The sequence below is a fragment of the Amborella trichopoda genome, chromosome 4 (genome assembly GCF_054954075.1).
Source record: "Amborella trichopoda isolate Santa Cruz 75 chromosome 4, AtrichopodaSantaCruz75HAP2 v2.0, whole genome shotgun sequence".
NCBI classification, from domain to species: domain Eukaryota; kingdom Viridiplantae; phylum Streptophyta; class Magnoliopsida; order Amborellales; family Amborellaceae; genus Amborella; species Amborella trichopoda.
In genome coordinates, this window is record NC_142339.1 from 55,455,633 (window position 1) to 55,475,208 (window position 19,576).

Below are 19,576 nucleotides of genomic sequence, written 5' to 3' on the forward strand. Positions count from 1 at the left end.
TGTGCCACAAGCATCACATTTTGATTTGTGTTCTAGATTTCCAGTTATATATCTTAGGCTCATTAATTGCCAATTCTATAGTTTTTTTTTTGAGAATGTTAACCTTTAATTGATGACTAAAAGAGTGCAGCGGACCACAGAGTTTAGGTTATCCACAGGGCGGAAGCTCTGAGTACAAAATACCTTTCTGAGATAGGGGGTGAGAGAGAAAAGTAAAAAAGCCATCTTTTCATAAGCTACATTAACAGCAAGGCAAAGCAACCAACAAAAAGATGCCGATCCAAAAAATTGATCCTAGAAGCCATCCAAAGTAGCCACCTCTTTAGCTAGAGTGTCCACTGCCTGGTTTGCTTCCCTCCAGGTATGCCTCCATAAGACGTGCATATCCTTGCAAAGATGGTTAATCTCATAAAAAATATGAGCCAAAACCCAAGGGGGAGGGGGAGAATTGGTAGCCCAAGAAATAACATTCTTGGAATCTCCCTCTATTATAATGTATTCTACCCGGTGTGGTTGAAGAAGCTTGAGCCCTTCCAGTAATGCTATCGCCTCCGCTTCCATAGATTTAGTGTGACCGATATTTTTTTAGATGTTTGAGCCAGCATGGTCTCTGAGGATCGCACCTATACCTGAAGGCCCGGGGTTTCCAAAGGAGCACCCATCGAAGTTAAGTTTGAATTGGCCCTGGCCTGGAGGTCTCCAATTTGACACCCGAGGTTGGCGCTGTCAACTATACTGAAGGGTAGCAGCCCAATCCTGATAAAAGGCAGAAGTTGGGACCCCTTTGAAACATTTGTGGTTGGTTGCCCAGAATACCACCAAGGATTTAAGCTTGATGAAAGTATTGTACCATGAGGAGTGATCTCCCCGAAATATCCTGTTGTTTTGCTCTATCCAGATTGCCCAAATAGAGGCTGCCACCATGGATTTCCAAAGCAAAATACCTGCTTTAGGCCAGGGGAAGGGTTGGATGGAGGTAAGGACAAGGGGTACAGTGGCAGGAAGCACCCACTGGACTTTGAAGAGGCGAAGAAGTTTTCCCAACAGATTAAAAACAAACGGGCAGTGCAAGTAAAGGTGGGCATTGGTTTCCTCGTCGACCATACAAAGAACACAACAATTGGGTATCGGGATTCCTCTTCTTTGTAGTTGCCGTTTCTTGATCCATCATTTTGTTCGTTCTGTCCTACCAAGAGTGGATGTAGACCATTCTCCATTCATGAATTGGTATTCTAAGTATATGGTGCTGCTTTTTTCTAGCAAGATTGCTTGCATTGGATTGTTAAGGCAGTAGGATTGTAATTCATTTAATATGCCATTCTTTGTTTTCCTTTTCATGCAGTTATAAACAGAAATTTATTGTGATTAAATTTACCAATTGGAGTAAGTCTGAGCCTTTGTTCTATTAGGAGCTGTCTCCTGTCACAACCTTGTGGTTGTGTGTTCCAGCCTAGTTTTCCTACGCAAGAACAATGAGACCAAGGAAAATACAATGTGAAGAATTAATAGGAGAAACTTGTCAATGATGTGACAAATTGAGATGCTTTTGAACTAAATATTATGTTAGGCAGTTGTGAACTGCTTTATTATGAATTCCTTCATTAGTCAAGTATTTTGCTTGTCTATTCCTAGTAATATAGCATTGTGTCTTTCTTTATCAATTAGCAAAGAAAGACATTGCTCTGAAATTTACTCGCTATTATGGCTCCCTTTTGCAGTTTAGCTGAGAAAAAGGCTATTAAATTACAAAATCCGATTTTCCATGTTTCAAGAACTCGGCTCATTGTTTACAATGTGCCAAAAGAAATGACAGAGAGTGAATTGAAGAGGCTTTTCATTGAAGCTGTTCGTTCTCGAGCGTGCAAACAAAGTCCTGTGGTTCGACAGGTATGCAATCCAGGGTAATGTTGGGTAGTCATACTCTCAGTTGTCAATTCTTTTAACTCCCTTGTAATGTTGTTTACATGCAGGTTAAACTTCTAAAGGATACCAAGAAATCAAATGTTAATAGAAAGGATAGAGCACGTGGAGTGGCATTCATTGAGTTTAGTCAACATGAACATGCACTTGTGGCCCTGAGAGTACTTAACAATAATCCTGGTATGCATCATTCAACTTCTAATTCTTCTGTTATGTTGCTGGTGCAAATCTTTTGAGAGTGTTTATCGAGTTGCCTGTGAGGGGTGGAACTCTACTTTGGAACTGACCGTCCATTGGTGGTTAAAACTTTTGATGCATGGGAAACTGTGACATATTATTAAGATTCTGAACTTTTATGCTTTTTGACATGTTTGACTACGTAATTCGAAGCAAACTTTCTAAAGAGGCTACTATTGAAACTCATGTGAGGATCTTTTATTGAAAAAGTTAATCCAATGAAATTTTGTTACTCCATTGCAAATCAGGGGATCAGTGACTTTCTTGACCATCCACCCACTGCCTTCTTCAAGATGTGCTAAACTTAGATCTTATCTTACCCACCTCCGTAACCTCTACAGATTTTACAGAATTCTTGGTATTAAGATATGAATTATGAAACTACATGAAATAGCACAGGTCTGATATCTTTCAGAGAAAAGGAAAGTCTAAATTCGTATTTTATGGATCTTGGTCACACATTTCATTTGAATGGTAAGCAAATTTCCCAAGTTATCGGCTTGCATTTGAAGTTCTTAAATGGCAAGACATGCTGAGAGGAGACTAAAAGAAAAACTTGTGCCGAATCCATGTCGATCAACTTGGATCAATATGAACTTAAAAAGTGGTTCATTATCATGGCTTCTAAGTGGAATTTATGATGAATTCTCAATTAGAAGAGTTGACATACGAATAAGATATGGTTGTACTGCTCATTGGCAAGTTTTTAACTATGTTTGTACTGCTCGTTGCTTGGATCTTTAGGTTGTGAGGACTTATGATTAGCGAAGAACCTGAAAAGTGCGGAATTTCTTAGGCACCATTGATTTACAGCTCAAAGGACCATTTGGAATTTTACTGTGAAAATTTATTAAAAAAAGGGGCCTATTTGGAATTTTGTCTCCTGCAATTTGACCTCAAGGTTTGCTTGGATTTCAAAATTGATTTGATTCCATATTGCAACTAAGCTTCCAAATTGAATTTTTTGCAGAATCTGTAAAATTTCAAGTTCTCTCACTCTCTCTCTACACAACCACCATCCTGTCACTACCGTGACCTTTACCAGTAGTAGCAGCATCACCACCCTCACCTGGCCACTACCTGCTCCACCACCACCACTACACCGCCTCCACCACCACTACTGCCCACCACCATCACCACTACTATGCCGCCACCACCATTATCATCACCATCCACCACTGCTACCATTCCACTACGTCACTACCTTCAGACTGCTGCCACCACCTCCACACAAAACACTTCTAGAATTCAAATGATTTTGATTTTTATTTTTAAGAAATATTTGACTCCTACAATGCAAATGATAATGGACCAAATTGCCATATGATCAATAACAACTCGAAAATGACAGTTGAAGAAATTTGATATCTTCCCTCTTACTAGGCTCGATGGGCCTTTCCTTGAGTTTTTCAAAGCAGGTGCTTATCTTCGACCATGGATCAGCAAGCAGATCTGTTGCGAGGTCTCCAACCTTGCTAGCAGCTCCCTCTCTCCCCTACCTCTTCTTGCGACCTTTTATGGGACTCCTCTGAGACGGTCCCCGAGGCTTCTCCTGCCCCCCAACTCTGTTCGATGTTGATCCTCTCTTGGAACATTCGGGGACTAGGCTTGCCCCAAAAAGCAAGCAGTAAATGACTTTTGTTTTAAGCATCGGCCCACCATTCTAGCTCTTACAGAGACCAAACTACCCTCACTGACTTTGGCTTAGATTAGACAAGTTTGGGGTAGACGTCCTTGCTAGTGGCTGGCTCTTCCTTCGTAGGGGGCCTCAAGTGGCATTTTAGTAATCTAGGATCCCACAGCCCACTCTCTTTCCTCTTCCCATGTGTCAAGGTACTCTGTCTCCCTACTTCTCACCAGGATTGGGGGATCCTGGTTTGAACTGGAAATTCTTTGCTGTTTATGGGCCCTATCAAGACATTCTTAGACCGTTGCTTTGGGAAGAGCTTAACTCTGTAGCTTCCCTACCTCACTCCCTTTGGTGCATCGGGGAGATTTCAACGTGGCCATATGGTCTTTCGAAAGAAACAACTCCAACAAAATTACTCATGCTATGAAACTCTTCTCAGATTTTGTAGCCCTCAATAACCTGCTCGACTTACCTATACAAGGTACCCAGTTCACTTGGTCCAACCACTCCTCCTCCCCCACCCTCTCCAAACTTGACCGTTTCCTCGTTAGCACCGAGTGGGATTCGTGTTTTCCGTGAACCCATGTAGTTGTCCTTCCCAAACCGACGTCAGATCATTGTCCATTTTTCTCAACACTAATCCTGCAGCAAGGGGAGCCAAACTTTCAGATTTGAGCTCGCATGGTTGGAAGAGCTTGCTCTTTCGGACCTCTTTCCTGCTTGGTGGCAATCTTGGTCTAACTCTGTTCTGGGTTGGGCTGGCTTTAGAATCCAACGGAAACTGCAGCTATTAAAAAGTTATCTCAAAGCTTGGAGTCGTCAACTACTTGGTTCTTTTGGACCACAAAAACTGTCTACGCTCCAGGCCATCAAGTCCCTCGACACCCTTGACAAATCGAGACCTTTGTCGGTCCCAAAAACCCTGTCCAGAGAGAAACTGACATTCAACTACCATTCTATTCTCAAGAAAGAGGAGATTTTCTGGTACCAAAGGTCCAGAATCAAGTGGCTGAAGGCAGGTGACTTGAATACTGGTTTTTTCCACAAATCAGCTAATTGCAGGCGAAGAGGCAACACCATCTCTCATCTTCTGGTGGGAGACAACCTTCTAGATCAACTCCAGGACATAGAACAGGCTATCCTCTCCTATTTCAAAAATATCTTCTCAGCCCCCTGAGGACCTAGGCAGGTTATGGGGGACCTCTCTTTCCTCTCTCTCCCTAGTGATCAAACGATCTGGTCGGAGAGACCTTTCGACGAGATGGAGATCCTCGAGGCCATCTCCCAACTGGACTCATATAGGGCACCTGGCCCAGACGGGTACCCCATGGCCCCTTTTAAAGTCTTCTGGGAATCCTTTCGAGATGATTTCCTTTTTCTTTTTGAAAAATTTCACTCTAGGGGAGTCATACACAGGACCATGAATGCCACCTATATCACTCTTATTCCTAAGATTGATAGTGCCATAGAGCTTAAGGACTACCGACTCATTAGTTTGGTTAATTCCTCTTACAAAATTTTATCCAAAGTGCTAGCAACCCGTCTCAAAGCTGTCCTACCTCTTGTTATATCGCCCAACCAAAGTGCTTTCATCACTGACTGACAGATTCTCGATGGTGCCTTGGTTGCTCACGAAGTTGTCCACTCTAGACTTCTTGCTAAAGCACCGGACCTCATCGTCATATTGGACTGGGAAAAATCATACGACCATGTGGATTGGGATATTTTGGAAGAAACCCAGCTTCGAATGCCATTCGGGTCGAGGTGGAGAAGTTGGATGAAGGCTTGCTACTCCCCACCTTTCTTCTCCATCCTCATTAATGGAACCTCAAAAGGTTACTTTCCCTCCACCAGAGGGGTGAGACAGGGTGATCCCCTCGCCCCTTTCATTTTCGCCATATCTGCAGAGGTGTTCAGCCATTCAATCTCTAGGGTGTTTTCTGCCAGTCTTTTAAATGGCTTCTCTCTTGCCAACCAGGGCCCCACGGTCACCCACCTTCAATATGCAGACAACACCCCAGTTTTCTGCAATGCCACCGAAGAAGAGAGTGCAAATCTTTTCATGTTCCTTTGATGCTTTGGATTTGTCACCGGGTTCAAAGTTAACTTGGAAAGAACTAAAATGATGGGAGTGGCCATGGACTTTGAAACTCTCAAGTCTTTTGCAGACAGTTGGGGTTGTGGGGCAGAGAAGCTCTCCTCCAAGTACCTCAGTCTACCCCTCTGCATCAGCAAACCTAAGAAGCGAGATTGGTCCCACATCATTGACAAGGTGGACAGGAACCTCGCAGGTTGGAATGGTCATTTCCTGTCTCTGAGAGGCAGACTACCTTTAATCAAGGCCACTTTCGCCAACATCCCTCTGCTTCAAATGTCCATCTTCCTCATGCCTGCTGTCATCCGTTCTCGCATGGAACAGTTGATGTGTAGGTTCTTTTGGTCAGGAGAGGCAGTGAATCATAAGTTTCACCTCATTTCTTGGGACATCCTTTGCCAACCAAAGAAATGGGGAGGCCTAAGTATTAGAAACCTGAGACTGCACAACCTCGCCCTTTTAGGAAAGGGGTGTTGGAGGCTGGCGACACTCAGCAGTCATCTCTGGATTGACATTCTGAGGCATAAATATCATCTGCCATTGACCCCTTGGTTACATAACTGTGCCACAAACTTCAGATCTTCAGGGATATGGAAATCCATTTGCACAGCCTTCTCTTTCTTTAAACGGTTCATCAGATACCTTCCTAAAAGAGGTACTCGCATTCTCTTTTGGAAAGATCTTTGGCTTGGTCTTTCTCCTATCTCAGAGAGATTTCCGGCCCTATTCTCTTTGGCTCGTTCACAAATACTACTGTGGCCAACGAAATGACGGTCACTGGCTCGAGGCGCTCTTGGAACCCCAATTTCAGAAGAGCCATAAACGACGACGAATTCACCCTTTTTACTGAGCTATCGGTGGAGCTTCAATCGTGCTTCTTGGCCACTCTTGGAGAGGACTGCATTATTTGGACCTTGGTAGCCTCTGGTATTTTCTTGGTCAATTTTATGTATCAGAGATTGGTGCAATCCCCCACTTTCCCACTTCCTCCCACTTCGTTAATTGCACATGCCTGGTCATCTTTTACTCCTCCTAAGATTAAGATTTTCATGTGGATTGCTCTTTCTCAGAGAGTTCTCATGGTGGACCAGCTCCAAAGAAGAGGTATTTCGTTACCTAACCGCTGTGTTATGTGCTTGGAAGACGAGGAATCTAACCCTCATCTGTTTTTACACTGTCCCTACGCCTTCAATTTGTGGGGAGAGCTTCTACGCCTCTTTAATGCCTAGTGGGCGCTACCGGCCTCTGTACCTCATATTGTCAATGCTGTCCAACCTTTCCCTTGGGCAAAGGCAGTCATTCTGCTATGGAAGTCTGCGGTGGCAGCCACTTTGTGGGCCATTTGGATTGAACGAAACAACCCGATTTTCTGGGGAGAGTACTCATTGTGGTATAACACCCTCGTCAAACTTAAATCTGAAGTGGTTTTTTGGGCAACTAACCACAAGAGTTTCAAAGGTCTCTCTGCCACCGATTTTGCACAGAATTGGGAGGCGTCCCTCCTCAACCGCAAACGTCATTCGAGGCCAGCATTGTGGAGGCCTCCTGCCCAGGGAACTTTCAAGCTTAACTTCGACGGTTGCTCCCTGGGCAACCCAAGTCCTTTGGGAGCTGGTGCACTCCTCAGAGACGACCTCGGTATTACTATTACATCTCTCTCTAAGTTTCTTGGCCATACAAACTCTACGGAAGCAGAATCCGCTGCATTATTGGAAGGCCTGAAACTAATCGAGCCTCTTGGGTTAGACTCGCTTACGATAGAAGGTGACTCCAAGAATGTGATCTTATGGGTGTCCACCCCCACCCCTCTCCCATGGTATTTGGCCAACATCTTTGAGGAGATCGAACACCTATGTAGGGATAAGAGCATCTCCTGGTTGCAGAGCTGGAGAGAAGGCAATCAGGATGCTGACACCCTGGCAAAAGCAGCGGCAAGCATGGCTGGTTCTTGGATCCTTTTGGTGGTGTTGTCTTATTTTGGGTTGCTTGGTTGTAACCTCTTCTTAAGACGATTGTTATTCATTTTTTATTTCTTTCTTTGGAGCATCCGCCCTGTGGATTGCCCACCCCTCCTTTCATTAATTCGAGGTTAACTTTATAAAAAAAAAAAAAAAAAAGGTGCCTGAGTTTTTTCTTGGAACTTAATTTCCAAATTAAGGCCTTATGATACCATCTTAAATCTCATTTTGGTATATGCATATCTCTTTGACACACACACACACACGCACACGCACACGCACACACACACGCACATGCACACGCACACGCACACGCACACGCACACATATAGACATACACATACCAACCATTGTACCCCTTGTCTGAATATACCTTCATCTTACATTCTTACAAAAGACTGGGATATCTGTACCATACAAGTTGCAAATTCCTGGCATGCTATATGCATACATTTTCTTGGGCAAGGAGTATCCTTAACTGTTAGATTGGGTATTTAGTACCTTACGTATTTTGCTGCGTCCAACAGCTAGATCTTGACTTTATAATCAAGTACTTTTGTGTTTTAAGGAACATTTGGTCCCGAGCATCGCCCTATTGTTGAGTTTGCTCTTGAAAATGTCCACACATTAAAGAAACGAAACTCCAAGTTACAGTCGCAGCAGGACCATACCAGTAAACTGCAGGATGAGAGAGAGAAAGCTATTGACCACATCAGTAAAACACAGGATGAGGGAGAGAAAACAATGGATGGAAAGGGTAGATCAAGAAGGCAATTTTCCAAGTTGAGCCAAAGAAAAGCAGGCGCACATGCTAGTGAGCCATCCATTGATGAAAAAGTCATGGTATGAACACTCTTTCCTTTGTTTCCTAATGAATCAAAGAGTGTTCTTTTTGTCCAACAAAACCAACCTTTTCTTTTCTATCATCATGGGATGGCTATTATGATAACTACACTCATATTACTTTCTAGGCACTTCTTTTTCATGATGCTTCATGGCGTTTTTGCAGGAATCTAAAACTAAGAGAGCTTCTGCAGTTGCAGCCAGTTTTGAAGTAATGCCTCCTAAGAGAAGGAAAAATGGTTTAGAAGATGGTGGGGATGGTGCCAAAGCAAAAAAACAGAGAAAAGTATCAAGTAGAAAGGAGATGGAGGACAAACCTGAGAGAGATGATACCAAAATGAAGAAACAGAGAAGAGTGTCATCAGGCAAGAGGGAAATGGGGGACATTCTTGAGAGAGATGCCACCAAAGCGAAAAAAAGGCGAAAAGCGTCATCCGGTGAAAGGGAAATGGAGGACAAACTTGATGAGCTTATAGAACAATATCGGTCCAAATTTTCATCACGCCCGAGCAATAATAAGAGTGATGCAAATACTCAACCTGGAGAGATCAGGAGATGGTTTCAGTAAATTCTGTGCCCACTGGGAGCAGATCAGATGGTTGTTTATCAGTATTTCCACAAGAGAGAGAGAGATAGATAGAGAGAGAGAGAGAGAGAGAGAGCCCTATTTCGGAAAATATCCTTGCAAGTTAAAGGAATTAACTCTTGGTTTTCAAGGGCAGTAGTATTATCTTTATCTATAGAGAGAGAGAGAGAGAGAGCCCTATTTCGGAAAATATCCTTGCAAGTTAAAGGAATTAACTCTTGGTTTTCAAGGGCAGTAGTATTATCTTCATCTATCTCCCTTTTCTATATGCTTTGGGAGATTGTGTGGAAAACAGGGGTCTTAAATACCCGAGATTTGTTTTATACCATATGGTAGTGGACCTTCCCTCGCTTTAGAAGTGCTGTGTTTTAATTAAGATTCATGTACCATAATATACTTTTGAACAAGTGAGAGGCCTGATTTAAGTTTTCCCTGGTGAAAAGAAAGAAGAAGATAATATTACTTGGGAATTGCAAAAATGCAAACAATATCCTTTTTCACATTCTTTAATCATAAAAAAATATTTCCTTCAGATTTAGAAGTCAGATATTATTGTATCAATAATCATTTGTTTGTTAAAACAAAAATATTGATTCCTTTTATGGGTGTCAAGTGAGGCTAGAATATTACATGTTACAGGGGGATCATATGATCCATTCATTCTCCCAGGGAAACTTTAATTAAGAGTATTTCCAGACCTAAAGGAAAGAACCGCCTCACAAACAGAATGATAAAATATAAAAAGAGAATTTTACAAGTACTCTTTAGGGATTATTAATTATGAGACTATTTATCTTTGTTACTGTTAGCCATTAGATGTCAAATTGGATAGGTTTATCGTGTATCATTAAGTTAGAGAAATTTTTTTTTGAGCCGAGTCTAGTAAAGGGCACATTCACAACTGCCCTAGTCCTTCATATGTGCGCTGAGCTGGGTCAGACTGGACTGGGCTGTGTATTGCCTGTGCTGGAGCCAAGCCGCTGAAGCCTACACAAGTTTCACCTCTGACTTCTCTTTCTTTCAGCACCACTGAATATCCTCTATTCCTTGTGGGCGATAAGTAATTTTCTTCACCTTTCCTCTTTAACATCTCTCTCCACTTTTGATTTTTTTTTCTCTCTTTATAAACGTTAAATGTGGTTTTATTTTAGTAATCTCAAAACTGATGCATGTGTGCATTGTCTTTACGAAATGTAAACAGTTCCCGTACAATCCCAAAATTTATTGACAATTAAAACTAGTTTTAGAATCACTCTTATTAAGACAACATTATTTAATATTCCTATATATTAATTTTCATTATTCAGAGTACCCACTATTATTATACAGAAGTTAGAGGCTCTTTATTTGCAGTGGAGGTTTAGAAAAAAGTTCCATTTGGTCAAATGGGAGGTTGTTTGTTTATCTAAAAAACTTGGGGGCCTTGGAATTAGAAGGCAATGGCAGACAATGAGTCTGCATTAATGTACTTTTCAATAAATATGGAACTGATCTCTCTTGTCTCCTAACTAAGGTCAATCGTGGGGGTACATCGGTAATATCAAGGGCCATTGAAAAGGTGAGACCTTTGTTTTCAGCATGCACGAGAATGAATTTTGGTCAGCTAAATGGATTGGGGGTCGGCCCCTTCAATTTGCTTTCCCGGAAGTATATAGAGTAAATCCTGCCTGGTTTTTTATGTGATATTGTTTGGAGTGTGAATTTGAGATATAGGAGAGTTGATTTCCGGACAGCTCGTCAGTTTGCAGATGTACTCCAGCTACGACACTCTCATTTTTATTCCCTGCAAAGAATGGAGAGAATAGTATGGGTGTGAACCAGAGGGAACCTTCTCTGATAAATCTCTCTATGGAGTCGAGTAGGGATAGGTTCTTTGACATTTCCGAGGGGATAAATAGAATTTGAAACTTCAAGGTCCCGCATGGAGTCAAATCCTTATGGCTTGCTTGTAGAGATAGAAATGTTACTTTGGAACAATTTATGGCTTGCTTGTAGAGATAGAAATGTTACTTTGGAACAACTAAAAAGGAGGGTGAAAATTATTGTAAATGGGTGTTCTATGTAGAAGGGAGGAGGAGACGAGTGCACATCTACTCGTTCGCTGTGATTTTGCTGCATCTTCAAGGCAAGGCAAGTTGCTCTTGATAACGCCACAATCTGTCTTACATACAGTTAATTGTGCAACTTAGCTCTCTTATGTTCTCTACCTTAGAGTTTGTACTCATGGAAGATTTCAGTGGCCGTCACCCTATGGCATATTTGGAAAGAAAGAAACGTGAGAATCGTTGGTGATAGGATGAGACCTTTGGAGGCTTTCAAGAATCGTTGGTGATAGGATGAGACCTTTTGAGGCTTACAAGTTTTGGAGCCAATTTTTCCGATTTATTGTTTATGAGGAAACAAAAAAATTAGGAAAGCCTCTGTTTGGAAGCCGCCTCCTTTCCCGTAGCTCAAATTGAATTTTGATGGGAGTGTACAGAATAATGGAATGAGAGCCAAGCTATGGCGGAGTGTTAAGGGACCATTTGGGCCACATTATATGGACTACCAGTGAGGTACTGCTATTGTGTCAAACCATTGAGGTTGAGCTTTTAGGTTTCGAGTTCTGTTTGGTGAAAGTAGATAGTCAAGTGCTTCATCTTATTATTGAAGGGGATTCACCCATTGTCATTAAATGGTGTTTGAATCCAAGCTCAACGCCGTGGAGATGCGTTAGTGCAATGGATGAGATCTATTACCACTTAAGGGGAAGAACATGCAATCCAGCTTACAAATAGAGAATGTAATTCCTTGGCAGATGAGCTTGCTAAGTTCATGGTTATCTGATTGTATCCTTCTTCAATTTTCACTTTATCTTTTTATTTCTCTTCCTTGGTCCTGTGAGCCAAATGTTTGTACTTTTTCAATGACTCAATGAAAGATCGTTGATAATTTTTATAAAAAAGGATAATTAAAACTAGTTTATGTGAAGAGTCTCAGTTTTCTCTGAAGAGACTCAGTATCCACTGTCTTAAATCGACAAATACAAATAACAAAAATAGAAATAAATCACAAACACCTTTACTTTACCCAAACTTACCATAAATTGCAAGATATTGTACCTACCCTTCCCAATACCTTACAATATACACCTTCCCAAATACACATATTACTATATATACCTACCTTCTAACCCGAAAGGCAATATATATTTTTCTTTCACATTTTCCCTACGAGAGAGGGCAACTAGAGTTTGAATTGCTCAAATATATTAAGGTGCATAGCGTAGCTAGTAGAAACAGTGGTTGTCATGCTTAAATTGCTCTCTGAACAAACGGATCAAAGAGTCGACTCGGAGGAGATCAAACAGATCAAAGAGTCTACGCGGAGGAGATCAAATAGATTAGAGAATTGAAACACGACTCGGCAGAGAGACAGATTATGAATAAGGAAAAGTTTATACAGAGCCGAGGCTCTAAACAATCAAATTTGAGCTTACCTCAAAAATTTCACTAGAAGAGATTGTTTTGATGCCCAAATATCCTCAAATTCATCATCTTGACATCAAGATGTATGGACATGAGAAAAAAAATGGATTTCAAATTTTGGAAATAGTGTATTTTGTAATGCACGTTTGGACCGTTAATTTTCAAGAATTTCAAGTTTTCATAGATCTCTCAATCTACATTATTTTTGAAGCTTTAAACTTTATAAATAAAGATGAAAATATATTTTAAGGCTATCAAAAAGATTTCCAGATTTGAAACCATATTTTTCGATACTATTTGAAGGTAGGCTCTAATTTGATTGTTTAGAGCCTAGGCTATATACAAACCGCACTTTTATGAATATACAAGCTTGCCTTAAATAGACAAATACAAAGGACAAAAATAGAAATAAATCACAAATATCTATACTCTACCCAATCTTACCATAAAATACAAGATATTGTACCTACTCTTCCCATATATACCGATTACAATATACACCTTCCCAAATATACAGATTACCATATACACCTTTTATATTAACCTGATAGGTACATACTTTCTTTTCACAGTTTAAACACTCAGAGTTCTTTTTCTTTTTTTTTCTTTTTTTTTTCTTTTTTTTTTAAGTATAATTGTTTAAGCTACCTTGTCTACAATCGTGATTAACAGCATGGCACGCTCCACTGAATAACCTTTAGGCGGACGTCCCGTTTCTGCATGGTCAATTCCTTTTATCTTTTTTGCTTTTAACCAGCACCGACCTTGATAGAGCTACGACCATGCCAAGTCTGGCTCTTAGAGGTATAGGGCTGCGATCCTTGCTTGGCTCATTGCCAGCCCTAGGTGGAATTAATATCCAAACAATAATATTATTTAAATATTCAAGTAATTTATAATATTATAAGAAAAAGAAAATACTAATATTATAATATTATAAGAAAAAGAAAATACTAATATTATTATATTATAGTAATAATAGTCATATAATATTATTAAGAGGACAGGGTTTCTATGCAGCCAGCCCACATATTGTAGAAATGTGGGCTTGGCAAATAATATATTTTTTAAATATAATTTGATCCTAATTTTAGAGGATACATAACCCTTAACATGGAGATCATGAATATGAGATTTTTTTTATTTTTTTATTGAAAACCAGGAATAATAATTATATTAAAAAAACATTTGAACAGTTAGTTAAACTTGTTTTTAGATGGACCACCTATTTGTCTCCATCTTTAAGATGGATGCTTTATACCTTTGAACACATATTGGAGCAATGCAGTCCAACCAACATGAAACAATTTTCCTTATTAAGAGCAAGGTAATAATAAGATTACTATGTAAATAATAATGGCATACATTAATAATGTATAATAATAATATAATATTAATAAGATATTATGATAAAAGAAAAATATACAATGAGACTATTTATCTTTGGTACAAGGTAATCACAATTAATCTTTCACCATTAGATGAGAAATTGGAATGGATGGTTGCATTTATTGCATTGACCAAACTCAAGCCTCAAAAGGAATTTTCTCGAATTTTGTAACACACCCAAACTATCTGATTTCACATGGAATGATTATAAATAATTGTGACCTTCTTATGTCATAGGTAAACAAAAAAACCATTTATTTTTAGTACAAGAAGGTGGTAATCATTCTTGTCCTTTAGGGGTCATTTGGATACCTGGAAATATATTGTCTGTGAAATATATTATTGGTGTAATACATTACTGCATAATGCATTATCTGCAATGGATGGTTACTGTTTGGGTATTATTTAGATACAACATGGGAAATGTATTGCTACTGTTTAGCTATGTCTGGAAGAAATATGAGAAATACATTACCAACATTTTACCAACACTTATCTTGAAATTATCAACTCTTTTTTTTTTGTCACAAAATTCCACTGAAATGCAGAATTAAAGTCATCATCACACCATTCAAAAAATATTTTTTAATAATAACATCATCACCATTCCAAAAAGCTTTTCTAATATTAACTTGTACCATTCTAAAGTATCATGATACCATTTCCTACTTATTTTGCATGCCTTTGGCATTTACATGGAATCCCATTTCTTTTAACATGATTAGACTTTGGTTTCAAAATGATAAATCATTGGAATAACATGATTTTATTGTGATAAACCTTATTTTTATATATTTTTTATAGAAATTTTTCAAATGTCTCTCTATATAATTTCAAATAAACAATAAATTTATGATACCAAATTCAAAATATTTATCGAACAAGTTAAAAAATGGGAAGAAGTTTGATTAGAAAACTAGATGGTTTGATAATTGCAATAGAAAATTTTGAGGCATTGAAGGAGACTAAAGAGGTATCTTATTTCAATTGAACTTTTACTGAGAGGATTATGTTGTGTGAAGTTTTTTATTATGATTGTGTTGTGTAATTTTTCATTGATTTTTATTTTTATAGGAGAGTAGATGGCTTCTACCACCCAAATTGGGGATAGAGGGAAGTAGAAATAGATATGGGCATGATAGTGTAGAAATTGAAGAAATGGATGTCTCCAAACACTTATAAGTGGAGTTTTATAAGTAGAGTTCAAAAAGAAAGTAGAAATGGATATGTGCAAAGAAAGAATGGATGGGCACAAGAGAGAGGGAGAATAGCGAGAGATACATCAGTTTTTTTGGTAGGAGACGCGTGTAGTTAGATTACCTGTTACGCGCATAATGGATTTCACATATATTCTAAGCATAATAAATTTCATGTATTTTTGGGAAATCTTCTGTAAATTATTTTCATTTTCTTACTATTGAAGTGTTGGTAAATCTCATATTTCCCTGTAACATGTTTCCCTGCAATACATTTTCAGGTACCCAAACGGCATTTCATGTATTTTTTAGAAATCTTCTATAATTTATTTCCATTTTTTTACGGTTGAAGTGTACCTGATAAATCTCATATTTCTTTGTAATATGTTTTCCTGCAATACATTTTCAGGTACCCAAACCGCCCCTTATATTTTAAATTGCATGGTTGTAAATATGTCATTCAGTAAGCTCAAGGTTCAAAAATAAATTTTTTAACTTCGTAACATACCTCAAACCATCCAATTTGACATCTAATGACTAGGAATGATTGTGATATCTTTGTGAGAATAGTAAATATAATACAATCTCATATATAAATTTTTATGTTGATTCCACATTTTATATAATCTTTACAAGTTTTAAAAAAATTTAAATAGCCCAAATTTTACCCAGGTAACTCGGTTGAGTCATTAAGCACTGATTCCAACATAGGAGATCAAGGGATATGGTTTCCCGATAAACACGTCTTCTCTCTCATGCTTGTTCAATTGATCCGAGTCCAGTCGTGCTACTTTTTCATACAATCTCAGCCAAGTAAATATAGAGAGGGCATTCCCTGAATCATTTCTCTTTCCATAATCTACCCCTACCCACAACTTTATGAGAAGAAGGCATAGAGAGGAGGCCACATGGGTTATCTCCTTCCACTTACCGGAGCTCATCAGAAGTCGTTTCTACGGAGGTTAATTGAGGCTCCGGAGCTCATCAGATGTCCTTTCTAGGGGTGGCAACTGGTCGGATCGGGTCCGGCCCGGCCTGGTCGAACCCGAAATTTTAATATGGGATCCGACCCAAAAATTAAAATATCCATGTATTTAAGTATGAAAAAAGTGAAAAAAGTTTATAGAAGAATGAGGCTTTAAACAATAAAATTAAGACACACATAAAAAATTCACTGGGAGGAGTTGCTTCGATGCTTAAAAACTCTCAATTCGATCATCCCGACCTCAAGATTTATGGACATGAGAAAAATAGATTTCAAGTCTTAGAAACAATGTATCTTATATTGTATTGTCTAGACCGTCAATTTTCAAGTGTTTATAGATTTGTTCAATCTACCTTATTTTTAAATCTTTAAATTTTATTAGTAGAGATGGAAATCAAGTTTCCGATAAATCTGCTGCTAAAACAACATATTTTGATAATATTTGAAGGTGTGTCTTACTTTGATTGTTTAGGGCCTCGGCCTTATATAAACCACACCTTTTAAGTATATTTACAAATATTTCATATATTAGGACCCAAAAATATTACTGAACCAGAACCCAAATAGTGTTTGGTTATGAGGATTTGGACATGGACCAGATCAGCCAGGTCCTTTTTTAGACCCTGACCAACCGGATCCTTTTTTGGACCCATAGCCAGACCTGGATCAGGTCTACCCCTCCGGTTCCGAGTCATGTCTGGGTCCATTGCCACCCCTAGTTCTTTTACAAGGCAACCTCCCAAATCCCATCCGCATTTGTAAAAACAGGTGGTCAGCTTCTGTCGCACACCTCCACGACACCATTTATTTAACAGTGCCTCCTTTATCATCGTAAGTCTTCTAATTTCTACACCCCCTTCTTTCCAAGGGCTGCAAACCTTTTTGCTGATTGACTAGCTTGAATCTTCTCTTTTCTCTGCAGCCCAGCAATAAATATTGCTTCTTGAGTCTCTTGACCACCACTCCAGGCCGTATAAATAGAGGCACGAAGGATAGTGTTTATTTGATCACAGAATTTCTGCAACCCAACTTAGACTTCAACAAATCCAATTCTTTTGAAATCATTCTACGACACCATCCCAGGCTGAGGATGGCAATCAGCTCCTTGATAAGGGAACACTAAGACACTTGAAAGGAAACTTATCCACTCTACAACCATGATTATGGACAGCCTGTGGATCTCATCGTGATTGTAGGGGACCCCATGATTTTTCTCAAGATAATATTGACTTTAAAGCTAGAAACAACCTCGATACTCCAAAATAACAGCCATATGTTCCTCATTTCAGCCTAGGTTTCATCACAAAAAATTCAAAATATCATTTGCATATTGTAGATAAGAGATGGTGATACCATTTGCAGCAACATAGATACCTTTTTGTTTTTTTTGTTTTTTCTGAGAATGTTCACTTAATGGAAACCCATTTTGATACGTTGAATGAATCATTTAGCTACAACCTCCACCCAAAAGAAATGGGGGTAGAGGGTCTCCCTGTCAAATGCCTCAAGGGCTTTGAAGAAACCATATTGTGGCTTGTTCGATACACGGACATATGTTTTTTATGCACATTCACGCACTAGGATGCATATTCATTGTGAGCTAAATTGTCGACAGGCTACATCCGCTAACAACTTTGAATGCTGGGGATATCAGGGGATGAGACACTGTGCACATTGCCCCAATGAGAGATTTAGATAAGATTCAATAGTTGGGGATCGACAAGATCCATATGACATCCCACCAAATCATGCAGCTTATATAGTAGTCATATTTGAGCATTAGGAATGTTCAGGTTGGTCACTTAACTAACACCATGGTTTATATCTGACAGATTGTAATATTGTTTATCACCAATGTCGTGGCCTGTGACTCCTATCAGATGCGCTTAGCAAGAACCATTATCATGGATGTGTATAGGATGATTTTTATCGCCTAAATAATACAATGCGAGAATAGTTGGTCGCCCATTGAACTTGAGTGCCCTTAGAGACCCAACCCATGACCATATTAGGAAGTGAAAGCCTCATGATGCTACTTTCGTGTCATTATCATGGCCATGACCAGGTTAGAAACAAAGCAAGATAAACGGTTAATTCTACACAGAATAATCGTAGGGCCAAGGCCAACTTATTAGCAACACAATACATTGATTTTCTGTTCAATTCTGGGGAATTCATGAAAAGCATGTGCAAGAACTCTTTCACATTTCACCCACTTCATTTGATTTAATTTTAGAAGTCCCATCAAAAGATATTTAACCATGATTAAGCATAGTTACTATTTCATGTGTTACGATAAATGTATAAAACATACAGTTGATGTCTTAAATGTTTATGATGAAGGAAAATTATTCCCTATGTCAAGGGATGCACATCCACATATGCATCCCTTACGCATTAAACATCCCTCCCATATATGAATGTTTGGCAATGGTAGTCCAGCCATAGAGGGTCTTAAAAATACATCAAAAAGTACCATTTTTTAAAAATTGTTTCCCATTTTCTATTCATGTCTACCATGGTATAGATTCTCAACCCCTAATTTTTTAATCCAAAAAAAGATGGATTTTGGAGTGAAGACTCATATGAGATGAGGTCCTCATAAGAGTCTTGTCATTCGAAGAATTCCACTCAATTCCATTGGAAGCTCAATCGCTCACACATAGAGAGAGAAGTTTATTCATTAGCCATGGTCAATTGTGTGTCTATTGGTGGCTCACTCTCCGGGATAGAAATGGAAGTCGATTTGTTGAGTACAAGCATTAACTACAACTTCAGGCCTTTTAATAGATCACATATTATAGAATTATATTATTTACATGATACACAGTGCCCATTGTTCATTTTCATGATCATTATAAGAGCCATCACTGATGACATCTTCAGCGATGTCTTTAGCCATCACAAGACATCCATGTATCTAGTTTCCTACAATTCTCGTACAAAGAATTCCAGCCATATTGCTTAAATGGCACATCAATTCTGAGCAAAGGATCACTACCATCATGGAGGACTGATGATGCAAAAGGTCATTTCGAGTATTTTAATAACTCGGCATCACAGACCAAAGAAGACATGCAAGCTCCAGTGCCATGTCGTCGTAAAATTCTAGATGGGTTTGATAATTGAAGCAGCCCAATGAAACACAATCTTGTTTAGAGGACATTCGAACGAATAACATTTAGAGAGAGTGAAAAAGATTGTTTGAATGTTTAAAATCTATGCGCCTTTTGCACTTACTGGCATTTAGTTTTAACAAAGAACGTTATG

At 39.0% G+C, this 19,576-nt stretch overlaps 1 protein-coding gene and 1 long non-coding RNA gene across 4 annotated transcripts in view; both read left to right on the forward strand.

The window, feature by feature from the left end:
- LOC18422162 (RNA-binding (RRM/RBD/RNP motifs) family protein) overlaps positions 1–9,748 on the forward strand; it is a 40,068-nt gene extending 30,320 nt beyond the window's left edge. For all 3 annotated transcript variants that reach the window (XM_011623333.3, XM_088865804.1, XM_006826977.4), the window contains 4 exons: positions 1,719–1,887; positions 1,971–2,100; positions 8,409–8,683; positions 8,850–9,748. In XM_011623333.3, the coding sequence (XP_011621635.1) occupies positions 1,719–1,887; positions 1,971–2,100; positions 8,409–8,683; positions 8,850–9,251 (976 nt within the window). In that variant the 3' untranslated portion in view covers positions 9,252–9,748. The remainder of the gene's footprint in view (positions 1–1,718; positions 1,888–1,970; positions 2,101–8,408; positions 8,684–8,849) is intronic.
- Positions 9,749–15,977: 6,229 nt separating this feature from the next.
- On the forward strand, positions 15,978–17,746 carry LOC148782604 (uncharacterized). The gene is made up of 2 exons (XR_016054911.1): positions 15,978–17,137; positions 17,229–17,746. It is a non-coding gene; the product is annotated as an uncharacterized LOC148782604 (long non-coding RNA).
- Positions 17,747–19,576: the final 1,830 nt, after the last annotated feature.